Source organism: Arachis stenosperma, chromosome 7 (assembly GCF_014773155.1).
Source record: "Arachis stenosperma cultivar V10309 chromosome 7, arast.V10309.gnm1.PFL2, whole genome shotgun sequence".
NCBI lineage: Eukaryota > Viridiplantae > Streptophyta > Magnoliopsida > Fabales > Fabaceae > Arachis > Arachis stenosperma.
In genome coordinates, this window is record NC_080383.1 from 7,430,980 (window position 1) to 7,443,889 (window position 12,910).

The window sequence follows — 12,910 nt, forward strand, 5'->3', positions numbered from 1 at the left end:
AAGTGAATGGACTAAACAGCATAAAGACAGAAAATTCACAACCACCTTCTTATGCAAGGAAACAGGCAAGCATTGTTTATAAGCCTAAACCAGTACAAGTCATGTGATGATAGATAAATATTTGAGCCTTAATCATTTAAAGAATCTTTACAACTCATGAAACAGCTTGAGTTATATGAGAAAGTGGCAAGAAATTTAACTTTGTTAACCAAAATATTCAACTTCTTGGCAGTTATTTCTCTCAATAACTGCATAGAACTGCTATAGAGCTTTCTTTGACATGAATCTAGCAGAGAATTTGATAAGTAAATAACTCAATTGGAACTTCAAATTGCATAAATTAAAAATATAATATATAGATTATAACTCTATTGCTTTTTGTTGTTGATGACATCATTCAAAAGTCCAGCCCATGTATTGCTATCACGGGGTCCACTAGAATACGACGAGACATGCGAAAACTGAGGATATGATGTAATTCCGGCAGTAGAAGGATATTGGTTGAAGTACGCCATGCCATTTGGAACAGGATGAAAAGGAATAGGGAGGACTCCACCATAAGGTTGATAAGGAAGGACCACTGGATAATGATGCATAGGATACTGTGGCAATCCTGGTATCTTGGTTGTGGCTGCATCTGGAACTTCGGTCGCTTCTATTCCTGATGTGTTGGTCTTAGCTTTTAATGTCTCTTCACTTAGACTGATTTCTTCGGTCTAAACATAAATCACAATTTTTAAATAATTACAATACAGAATTTATGCAAAGTGTTTGTCTCACTCGCCCTTAAACTCTCGGTTGCACTTGTGGTATTGGATTAATATAATTTAAATTCAAACTAATACTTTAATTTTCCTTCTTGAATTATCTAATATAAATTATTAGATATGCAAAATGTTACCTTCTGTCGACTTTTTTTGCCATTTGCTCTAATCTTCGGTGTCTCTTTCAATTTAGATACAGACTTCTTGCTTCCACAACCCTTGAATTTTTTGTAACAGAATAATAAGAAATAATATAAGCACTACGAGAATAATATGTTGCAAATTTGAATTGAAATGACAATAAATTTGATAGATGGTATAACATGGACAAGTGCTTACTTTAAAATTAATTTTATTGTGCACGGGTGTATTTTCTCCTGATTTTGTGTTCTGAGAGGGAGTCCGTTTATTGGCATCACATTCTTCAACCTGCTAAAAAAAATTTTAAAAATTGCTCAAAATATAGCATTATTTAATAGTTCTGCGAAAGACACTAAAATAATAGGTAAGCATAAAGTATATCCTTAAGCAAGGCATTATATTAATACCGTTGGTTCATCTTCCGCATTTGAGTATTCGGCGGGGGAGTCCTCCTTGGCGAGTAATGGACATGTCCTAACGAAATGCCTGCCTGACTTACAATGCGAACATCTTCGCCTCTTTTGCCCTTTTGGAACCTTTCTTGGAGCCCCTTTTGACTTCACAACAGCTGGATCACCGATTAGCGCTGAAGTGGGGGAAAGCCTCGCTTGTGCATCACTTTTATTTTGCACCTTCGAAATTAGCTTAAGTAACTCACCTGAGATTTCCCTATAGTCTGCTGAATTTTTGGAAGAAATATCACAAAGCTTCCAACAAATAGATGCCATTGCACCGCGTCTAAGTGTGGGCGCTATATCATCAGCGGCGTGTTGCTCGCCAATTGAGCATATAAAATCACTCTTTGCATCTCTTGTCCATCTTTTCAGGATAAGAGATGTAGGGACGCAATTTGCATTGCGATGCTTCAAGACCCCAAAGATGTGGGAGCATGGTAGTCCACGAGTCTCAAATAGCCTGCACTCACACGCAAACAGGTCCTTGTCTTTATTGTAAGACACTTTAAATTCCCATTGTTGATTAAAATACTCACTCGTGCTGTACTCAACAATGTCTCCACTGTTTGGGCATTCAGTCACATTTAAAGCACCTGCTGCTTCTATCTCATCTTTCACAAGTTTAAAAATATTTCTAGTATAAAGTTCAGCAGCTTGTTTCTCAAAACTTTCCAAGCACGTAGTCAAAACAGGAAACTTATAAAAGGTGTCAAAGTCAGCAGTAAGATGGTTGTTTCGGTAATGCCTTAGTACTTCACTAAATTTATGCATGAATTCAAGGAGACTGGTTTTACTGTCAACATAGTTCTTCAATAATGAATGAATTCCCTCACACTGTGATGTAGTTCTTATGCGGCCAAAGAAGTGCTCCCTCAAATATGCGGTAGCCCACTTCATTCTGTCATTATAAATGACCTGGACCCATTCATTCTCGGCAAGTCCGTATTTGGATATGATCTCATTCCATCTCTGTTCAAATATTTTTACGGTAAATTGTCCATACAATAATACACTAAAATCGTCCCAAAAATGCTTATTTTTTATATTCTGTACCGCATTACGATGGAGATGCCATGCACAAAGGCGGTGTGGTATACCAGGAAATACTTCTAAGATAGCCTCTCTCATAGCACGGTCTCCGTCTGTCACAACGCCTCCGGGTAGTTTTCCTGACATGATTTCCAAAAATTCCTTCAGTGCCCACTTGAAAGTTTCGGACTTTTCATCTGAGAGCAGAGCGCATCCAAAGATAGTCGTCTGGCCATGGTGGTTGGTCCCTGAAAATATGCCTAAGGGCTTGTTGTATACATTTTTCTTGTAAGTGGTGTCAAAAGCCAGTACATCGCCAAAACATTCGTAATCAACAACGCTTTCTCCATCAGCCCACACCAAATTATCCAACCTACCATCCTTTAAGGTGAACTTTCCTAGAAATAACGGGTCACTATCTGCCTTAGAAAACAGATAGGCCAACGCAGCAAATGCATCACCGTCTTTCACTTTGCCACGCCTAGTCTTACTAATGTGGTTATGTAAGTCTTTGCTAGTAAAACCCACTTTATCATATCCACCTTTTTGGGAAACCATGTAACCCATTATGTGGCAAGTTTTAACACCACATGCTCGCAAGCTGTCTGCTTGTGTTTTATTGGCCTCATCAAGCCCACGATTCGCGGCAATAAGATGCCTGTACTTAGGTGGACACAGTGGATGATTGTGTTCACTCTCAAAGACACTGACTTTCCACTTACCCGTTCTATAGTGACGAATGAACCGAATCCTCGCCTTGCAGTTGACACGAGTAATTGCCCTATGCTCCCTTTGCCGATTGTCCCTTTTAAGGTGCTTCCAATGTCTTTCTCCTGCTTTATTGCAAACCAACTGTCTTGTATTAATGTTGCCATTAGCATCTACCGTCTTCAAGTCTTTTCGGGACACAAATCCATAGCACTTGGCATATTTGGCATAAAATTCACAAACTTGAGATTCTGTATCAAACGCCAGTCCCCATATGTCTTCGATGGTCAAATCAGTTATCAACTTTTCCAAGCCACCAGCATTAATTATATCTGCCTCTGCTTCATCTACAGTTACATCCACCATATCATCACTTTCATCGGAACTACACTCATACTCAACACTTAAATCCTCATATTGATCATCATCCTTATACGACTCTTTGCCATCATTCTCCATGACTGAACTTAAAATTTTAACATGTTAGGTACTAACTAAATGCTAGGAGAATGGAATAGGCAAAATGAACTAAACTTTTTTTTTAATTAAATTTATTGGTCAATCAAATTCTATGAAACCTAAGAGCTATTAGTGCATAAGAGTGTTAAAACAGTTTTTCATACTTAAAAAAATTCGAAGAAACATGTGGTAGTCTAAGCTCAACTTCTAGGTGTTTTCACAGTTTTCTTAGTCATCCCTTGCATTTTCTCAATAGGTTCAATTCAATTTCCTTCTGAATTTCTTGAATTTCTGTGTGTGATTGATTTTCCCTTTTTTGCTTTCAATTTCCCATTAGTTTCCTATAAAGTTAATTCCTTTATCATATGTTTCCCAGTTACGGTTTACTACTTGTGTAACTGATTATTCTTTTCTTTTCTTAGTTATCTTTTGTAATAGTACTGTCCAGGAGAAGATGGCAGAAACCGAGTTTTTATCACCTGTGGTGAAGTCTCTAACAAGAGATGCAGAAGAGAGGAGGGAAGCAGTAGGACTGCTACTAGAACTCTTTGATCTTCCTGTAGTTCGAGGGCAAATTGGAAGAATTCAAGGGTGCATTGTAATGTTAGAATGATCTTCCTGCTTGAGGTTGCCTTTATTGAGTTCTCTCTAATCATTCTTCCATTCAATTTTAATTTTGGTGAAGCAATTTTGATCTTGCAATATGATAATATCTTAGGTTGGATTGATAACTGAGGATAACATTTGTATAGCAGAGTGTATAAATCACTCAAGTTGTCAAACAGCTACCCTAATAATTGAAGCATAGAAGACAGTTGTTTGCTTTATAAGCATTGGAGAATAATCTGAGTCTGTCCATATCAATACTAGGGGGGAACAAAAAAGGAAATATTCTTTTTTCTAGTGGAAATTTGTATTATTAAGGGTCTTTTTTAATACCTTACTGTAAGTTTTTGTGCTCTTGTCATGTTTGGGTCACATTGATTTTTGTTGATATAAGTACTGTAACATTGCTTTGTCATGTACCAACAGAGGGAGAATTCTTCTGTGGATTATTTTTCTTGTCTATAAGATTTTTTGTGTGTAAAGAACATTAGTTACTATATTGAAAGGGATTTTAATTTTAGTCCACATCTTCTCTATTTGGACTTGTTATTGTTTCTATCTTACCATTCCCTTTATTTTAAATCATTTCTAATATAAGGCCCCTGAAAAGAAATTGGGTTTGGCTACCAGTCAATCAAGTTGGTGTTGGGGGACATTTTCACTTACAAGTCAGCAAGGATATTCAGCTTAACAATTTCAACAAGCATATTCAACAGTTTCATATTTCAAGCTTTCAACAAGGATATTCAGCTTAACAATTTCAACAAGCATATTCATATTCATAACAGTTTCATATTTCCAGTACAAATCAACAAAACAACAAATTTACAACTTACAAGTCAGCAAGGATATTCAGCTTAACAATTTCAACAAGCATATTCAACAGTTTCATATTTCAAGCTTTCAACAAGGATATTCAGCTTAACAATTTTAACAAGCATATTCATATTCATAACAGCAAGTCAGCAAGAAGTGCAGAAAAAAAAGTAAGTTTACAACTTACAAGTGCAATGCAGAACAGAGCAGGTGTAATGCATTTGACAGAACAATCATTAAACTTCAAGTGCAGAACAGAGCAGAAGCAGATTACAGAACTGGAGCTTACCTGTTTGACAGAGTCACAGAGCAGAAGGGCGAGGCAATGGCGAGTTCGACCGGAAAATCAAGGGCGACTGGGCGAGGGCGACGGCGCTGGAACGGCGAGTTCGACTGCGCGGCAACGGCGAGTTCGCGGGTGGCGGGTCTGTATCTGTCCTGTTCCTACTCCCTTGGTTGAGTTAGTTCCTTCAGAGTTCAGATCGGCGGTGAGACGAAGAGGATGACGGCGGGCGGCTGGGGGCTGGGTGAGTGAGGTGAGGCGGACTGGCGGAGGGCTGATAGGGTTAGGCTTAGGCGCCGTTAGGGTTGGGGGGAAAAGGGGAGGGAAAGTGGAAACTGGGGTCGGGTGGGGGTGGGGGTGGGGGTGGGGATTGGGACCCCTTATGGCTTTTCTTCTTTTTTTTTTTTTTAAAATAAACCAAAACGACGTCGTTTTGGAAAAGGAATAAAAGAAAAAAAATTTTCTGAACCGGTCGGTTAACCAGAAACCGCCGGTTTTCCAATTTTCATCAAAACCGGCCGGTTCAACTCGGTTCGAAACGGCTCTTTTCCTTATCCGGTTACATCATTCAACCGGATCGGTTCTGGATCCGGTTCACCGGTTTTCCAATCGAACCGGCCGGTCCAGTCCGGTTCTTACAACAATTGCTCCAGCACTTGCCTTTCTTCTTTTTTTATTTTTTCTTTTTTATATTTTTTCTTAAAAACCAGATGGTTCTATCGGTTCATTGGTTAACCGCTGGTTCGACCAGTTATTTGCCAGACGGTTTCTAGACTTATCCGGACCGGTTAGTTGACTGGATCCCGATTAATCCGGTTGAACCGGTCAGTCCGGTTCGATTTTCAGAACCATGCTGGTTAGGGTTCCTCTAACCAACGGCACCGTTTTGAGCAAATTTAAGAAAATCGGTTGGGTCCCGGATCAGTTCAACCGTCCGGTTCTCGACCGATTTGACGGTCCAACGACGATTTCTGAATCTTTCGGTTTTGATATATGACCGATTCGTTTTTTATACTGGTCCACGGTTCGATCGACCGATTCGAACCGGTTTTCAAAATCATGGTCTGAGCCGCTATTTTTTCCGGTTCACGATTTGACCGGTTCGAGCAGTCGATTCGAAACCGTTTGCAGAACTTGGCGTTTTTCAATTATTCCAAAAATTCGTATAGGTGACGGTTCGGTTCGACTGACCAGTTCTTGGCCGGTTCGACGGTTCAATTGTGGTTATTGAGATTGGGGGTTTTAACATTTGTCTGTGTTGTTTTTTGTAGCGGTTCATGGTTCAATCGGTTCAACCGGTTGGTCCGAACCGGTTTTCAAATATAAATTATAACTATTCTCTCATGTTTTTATTTTAATATGCTTAATACATTTTAGTATCAAATTTTCAATTAAGCTTACAACACAGAAGTGGTTCAAGGAATTAAAATACTAGAGTGAAACTTAATCTTCACCTAAATTCAACCATAATCGAACGAAAGATAGAAACATTAATTTTCAACAAGAGTCCATAAAAAATGTAGTGCATAATAATTTTTTAAGTAAAAGAGATGAAACTAACAAGTCTTAGTAGTTAATATAATCTAAACATGACTACATGACAATTACGAATATTTAATTTTTGTTTGACTCCTTTTGTTTATACCTATTGTAATTCCTGATAGCATATTCAATGACATTATGCAGCATCAAGTTGTGGGGCCTTAGAATCAAATCCAACGCAAGTTGCATCCTTGTACCATGATTAACCTGAAAAATATAAGTATTTTAGGTTACCAACAAAACCATACACATTAGCAATTGTAGTACTTTTTTTTCTAGCAAAAGAAAATTACATTTATTGTATAACTATACGTCTTCCTGTAGTTTGTCATCCAAGTTGCCACCCATACCCCACAATCATTGCTGTGTTAAATAAGACGTGGTTAGCTTATGCAGATAAAAATTTAAAAGAGGAAAACACAAATACAGATATTCCTTACGAGTCAGGAGCTTGCTCTCCTGTTTCTAGCATATCCACAAATGCAAAATCAAGTATCCTTGGCCTGAACGGAGTGTTGTATTTATAGAACGAGTCATACTTGAGCATATCTTCCAGATATTTTGCCTATTTATATAGGAAAAAAATTAAATAAAGGACAATATTCGAAACCTAAAAAAATGTCATAAAAGTGAAAATGGGGAAAGTTAATTTACCAGCTTTACTATACTCGATCTCTTTTGCTCTTTATTTGTAGCAATCGGTAGGGAGTCTAGCAGAATTGTTTGATGATTGTACAAATCAAAAAACAACCAGATACCAATGTGTGTTGTTCTCGTTGACAGGTAAAAAAATCTAATACCAACTTCAAAGGTATTAGAATATTACTAGATACATTTTTTTGAAAGGTATATATCAGTTCATAAATATAAATGCCATTAAATAATAAAAAAATTAAAAATACAATAAATTATATACCTTTTTTAGACCTTCATCAACTTTTCCCATAAATTCTTTTTGATAATATTTCAACAGAACTTCAATTTTGGTATCACATTGCAGTATGAATTGCTGAATTTAATAGTTAGGGACTAAGTCAGTGACACCAATTAAGTCATAAGATAAAATAAATAAAAACGATAACAAACTTGAAAAAGACATTGCGTACCGAAAACACAGCTGGCAAATACCAGTGTGTTTGACATCCTATTTCTTTCTCCTGCATGGTTAGCATAGTAGCCACCAAATCTAACACCTATGTGGTAAATAATAAATATATTAGGAATTAAAGTATGCTAGAGATAGCAGTTTAATTATGCACTTACATCCCCATGTACCCGCTCCTTGGGAATTAATGACTTGAAATTGTCACGAGTTCCGCTAAATTTGTTTGTTGTCACCAAATACTCATCACTACAAATACGAATCACATTAATATTGAACTATTTTTTTAATTTTTAGTATATAGATAATGAGATATTTAACCTTCGTTTATTTGGTGCAAACACATAGGTTGCCATTTTAATATCTAAGTCATCCAAATCCATGTATGCAGGAGGCTTAAATAAAATCGGAATCCACTGCAAAAAAAAAAAACAAAAAATTGGTGAGATCACAAAGTTATGTAACCGTAGAGGATTCATGCGAATGCCTGAGAAATGAGAACTTACAGATGGCCATTCAATTCTTCGTTTATTGTGCTCGATATTTTCTTGGTTTAGGGTAGACATGCTAATAGAATATCCACTTGGTGTACTCTTTTTTAAGAGTGTCTTTTGCTCCTCAGTTACAGATTTGTGTGAGGTCCCTGGTGGAGTTTTTTTATTTTTTAAAAAGTTGTCTTTAATGGAGGCAGCCTTCACACTAACCTTATTTTCAGACAAATGTGAATTCCAGACAATTCTTCTCTTGGCCTTATATATCTTCTTATTGCGTACACTTGTCTGTTTTGATGCCTTTTTATTTGTACCAGAGTCAGACTGATGATGTTGTGGAGACTTTAGCAGTTTAAGAATTTCATCTGTATCTCTTGGATTAGTAGATTCAAAAGGATATAAAAAAGTAGGAGGCTGAAAATTTGTGACAGTTGGACCTACAATAAATGATGGTGGGAATATGTTGTATAGTGATGGATGCATGGTTGTCGGATATTGGTTAGAATATACTGCAGCAGTATAAAAGCCAGGGTAGATAGAATACAACAATTGGGGCATGTGTGGTATATGGTTCAAGTACGAATAATGTAAGAGTTGGTTATCAATAGCATTAATGCTAACATCTCTTGTGTCTCTCTTGTAATCTCTACGTTGAGGTGATCCGGATAATTTTCGCTTACCCATATCAAACACTCAAATATATATGTAACACAGTTAGAATTATAATGTGAATATAATTTGCTAATGATATGCTGAGGAGTGTTCTTATATATATACAAAAATTTTGTTTGTTTATTCTTTATTATTGAAAAATATCTTTCAAAGGATTTTATTGTTATATATATTGCTAATGATATGCTGAGGAGTGTTCTTATATATATACAAAAATTTTGTTTGTTTATTCTTTATTATTGAAAAATATCTTTCAAAGGATTTTATTGTTATATATATATATATATATATATATAATATAATTATAAAGAATGTGTATCTATACTTGTAATTTAAAAAGATTTACTATTTAAAGTGGATATTATTTTTTTATAAATAATTTAAAATAGATCATATTATTCAAATTTATTATTTTAACTTGATATTATAATGTACATGCTAAAGATCTTATAATGCGAAAGGCTTTGCCTATTAATACATAATATTTATTAATAAATATTTATTTTTTTAAAAAAATCATAACATTACCAAAACATGCTAATTTTAACTTTATTATTCTATGTGATAATAAATAGGTAATATTTAATAATGGTTATATAGTATTTTCAAAATTATATATTATTGTAAATTTATTATTTTTATGTCGAAATTATTCATAACATATATTATTATTTAAATTTATTATTCAACGTGACAATAAATATGTAATATTTTGGAAAAAATACTCTAAAAGATCGTTAGGAAGATTTAATTATTAAAAATGACCTTTAATACCAACATTATTAAGAAGGATCAAATCTTTTTATAATATTTAAGAAGAAGAACTAAATCTTTTTATAAGAAGATAAATATATTCTTAACTATTTTTTATTTATTTTGTATAATCTTTAATATATGCTATTTGATTTACAATGTAACGAAGATATTTATCAATATTCACTTGGGATTAATTAGTTATTTAATTTAAAAAGAACTACTCTACAAGATTGTTAGAGAGATTTAATTATTAATATATTGATTCTTAACTATTTTTTTATTTATTTTTTATAATTTTTATATTAAAAATTTTTATTTTTTATAAAATTTTGGTTATTTTTATTATTTATTTATTTATTTATTACTTTTATGATTTTTTGTCTTTTTTTTCTCATTAGGTAAAGATCATAAAAATAAAAAAATAAATATTTAATTAATAAAAATTACTAAAATTTTAAGAGAAATAAAATTTATCAACATAAAAATTATAAAAAATAAATAAAAAATAATTAAAGATATATTTATCTCCTTATAATAAGATTTGATTCGTTTCCTTAAATATTATAAAAAGATTTGATTCGTTTTCTTAAATATTATAAAAAGATTTGGTCTTTTTTAATAATTTTAGTATTAAAGATTCTTTTTAATAATTAAATCTTCCTAGCGGTCCTTTAGAATAATTTTTTCTAATATTTTTAAGTTACTGAAAATTTATTTTGTTTATTAATACATGATTTAAAATAGATATTATTATTTTAGCTTATTTTAACTTATAACTCTACGTAATACTAATATTTAAATTTGTAATATTGATTTAGATATAATATTGATTTTGATGGAATATATGATTTACTTATAAATAATATAATTAATGTGATTTATGTTGATTATAAACTAATTAGATTATCAATAATTAGAATGAATATTTGCATTTAATATAGATTTAGCGTAAATTGATATATAATAACAACTCTCTTTTATCATTGTTATGTATTTTTATTCTGAAACACATAACACTACAAGCTAATTACAATGGTAAGAACGCGAAGAAATAATCGAGCTACTTCTGTTGAGGCAAGTTCTATTCCTAACATGAAGATCTGTCAAGAACCAACTAAAATTCTGAACAAGTACGTACTATTTTTTTTTGGTTTCTTGTATTAGAAATTTATTCTAAATGATCTTGTATAATTTGTTAATAATGAGTATATTTATTTACATATTTGATTAAAAGAATAAAATAAAAATGATGTTAATTCTTTAAAAAAAAAAAAAAGAGACAAATGCTGCCACTATTCCTTCCCCCTTCTTTCTCCAAAAGGAGACCAAACCCAACCCTAAAAAGTAAAAACTCCATTAGAGCAGCTATCCATCTTCACCATATAACACCTCCTGACGGGGCATCTCCTCCATCCCCAAACAAAGTAGCCTTGTTCCGAGAGTCTAAAGAACCCCCAAACAAAGTAGCCTCAAGCTCCTCTCCTCCTTCGTTCAATTTCCATTCTTGAACCAAACATTAATTTTTCTTCCAATGCTTCTCAGCCTAGTGCAGCACTTTCTACTCCCACATTACAAATCTTGTTGGCCCCCCTGTGCTAAAGCAAGTGAAGAACAAGGAAATGCATGAGAAATACATCAATCCAACTATTTCCCCCTCCTCCTTCATTCAATTTCTTTGAGTATTTTTATTTTTCTGAGGTAATTTATTTGATTGTTGATTGTTATTAACAGAAGAACTGTTGATTTTTGTTTTTGTTGAGTTAATTACTATTGCTTTTTTTCAAATTTCGAAGTTAGTTTTTTACTTTGATCTGAATTTTTGTGCTATTGATCTAAATCTCGGAATTTTGTTCTCAGTTAGTTGTACATATTCTTCATGTTAATTATATTTTTGTATTCTTTTATGTAAAAGCTATATGGACTTGGATTTTTTTCACATTGAATAAAATGAGATTTTGACCCTACATGCAATGTTCTAATGTTAGAGTGAACTCAATCCATCATTGAAGGACAGAGTGACTTTAGACTCATTAGCTAATTCTGTTGAGCAATTGACCCAAATAGTCCAATCTCTTGTTCAACGATTGGAAAATAATGTCAGCTCTCCCTCTAAGGTGTTTAAGGTCTTTGGTTCCAATTCTAAGACTCTTAACCAACAAAGTAGTGCGTCGAATAATTCATTGTTGCTATGGTGTATTGAGAAGGCCAAGACAGATCTGTCAATTGCTAAAAAAAGGAGAACAGATTCACTTGCTCCAATTGATATTCCTGGATTAGAGCTACCTAGTGTGAGTACTAAGTAATAAGTAGTTTATTATTATTATTATTATTATTTCACTAATAACAGTTTTTCTTATATATTTAGTGGGTGCAAGTCTGTTTTAGACCAACAGCTTCAATGGGTTTGAACGAAACTGAACTTGCAATTGCAGCATACCTGTATGGTAATCATTTGATGGATAAGTAAGTAAACTCAATTAGAATTTTATTTGTTAACGGTGTTGTTGATTTGTTTAGCTATTTTTATTTATGTTAAATTATCTTTGGCAGCTACAAGGAGGATATAGTAATTTCAGAGTTTACAGCTCGCAGAGATGTATTCAGGAGCTTGATGCCAGGAAAGCCAATCGTTTCTCTTGTGCTAGACTTAGTAGCAGATATGATGAGCATACAGTTGACCAGAGAAAGTGGTTATTGGTTTTTACCCACAACTTTTGCGGTAAGTATTTAGGAGTGTATACTAAAATAATATTGGTAGTTGTTATTTGTATTGCGCATATAAACTAGTGGCTGAAATAATGTAGCTGTCAGAGAAGACAAAATTGGATCCTAAAAGTCTGCCGCTTTGTATCACATATGGTTATTTGGGTAAAGTTGACTGCTTAAAAAGAGTAAGTTTATATCATTTTAAATTCATATTAGCAAATATTGGCATAAAATAATTTTAATAACTAAAATGACTTTCTCTTGATTAGGTCTTTATCCCTGTATCTGAAACTACTGACGAAGGTCATGAACACTGGTACCTCGTTGTGATTGATTGTGTTAAAGGACAAATCATTTTGCTAGACCCATTACCCATTGAG

The 12,910-nt window shown here is 33.7% G+C and overlaps 1 protein-coding gene across 1 annotated transcript; it reads right to left on the reverse strand.

The window, feature by feature from the left end:
* Positions 1-368: 368 nt before the first annotated feature.
* On the reverse strand, positions 369-3,556 carry LOC130939321 (protein FAR1-RELATED SEQUENCE 5-like). The gene is made up of 5 exons (XM_057867433.1): positions 2,414-3,556; positions 1,313-2,329; positions 1,128-1,193; positions 902-982; positions 369-716 (listed from the first exon to the last, which is right to left on the reverse strand). The coding sequence occupies exons 1-5, from the start codon at positions 3,554-3,556 to the stop codon at positions 369-371; spliced, it is 2,655 nt and encodes an 884-aa protein (XP_057723416.1).
* Positions 3,557-12,910: the final 9,354 nt, after the last annotated feature.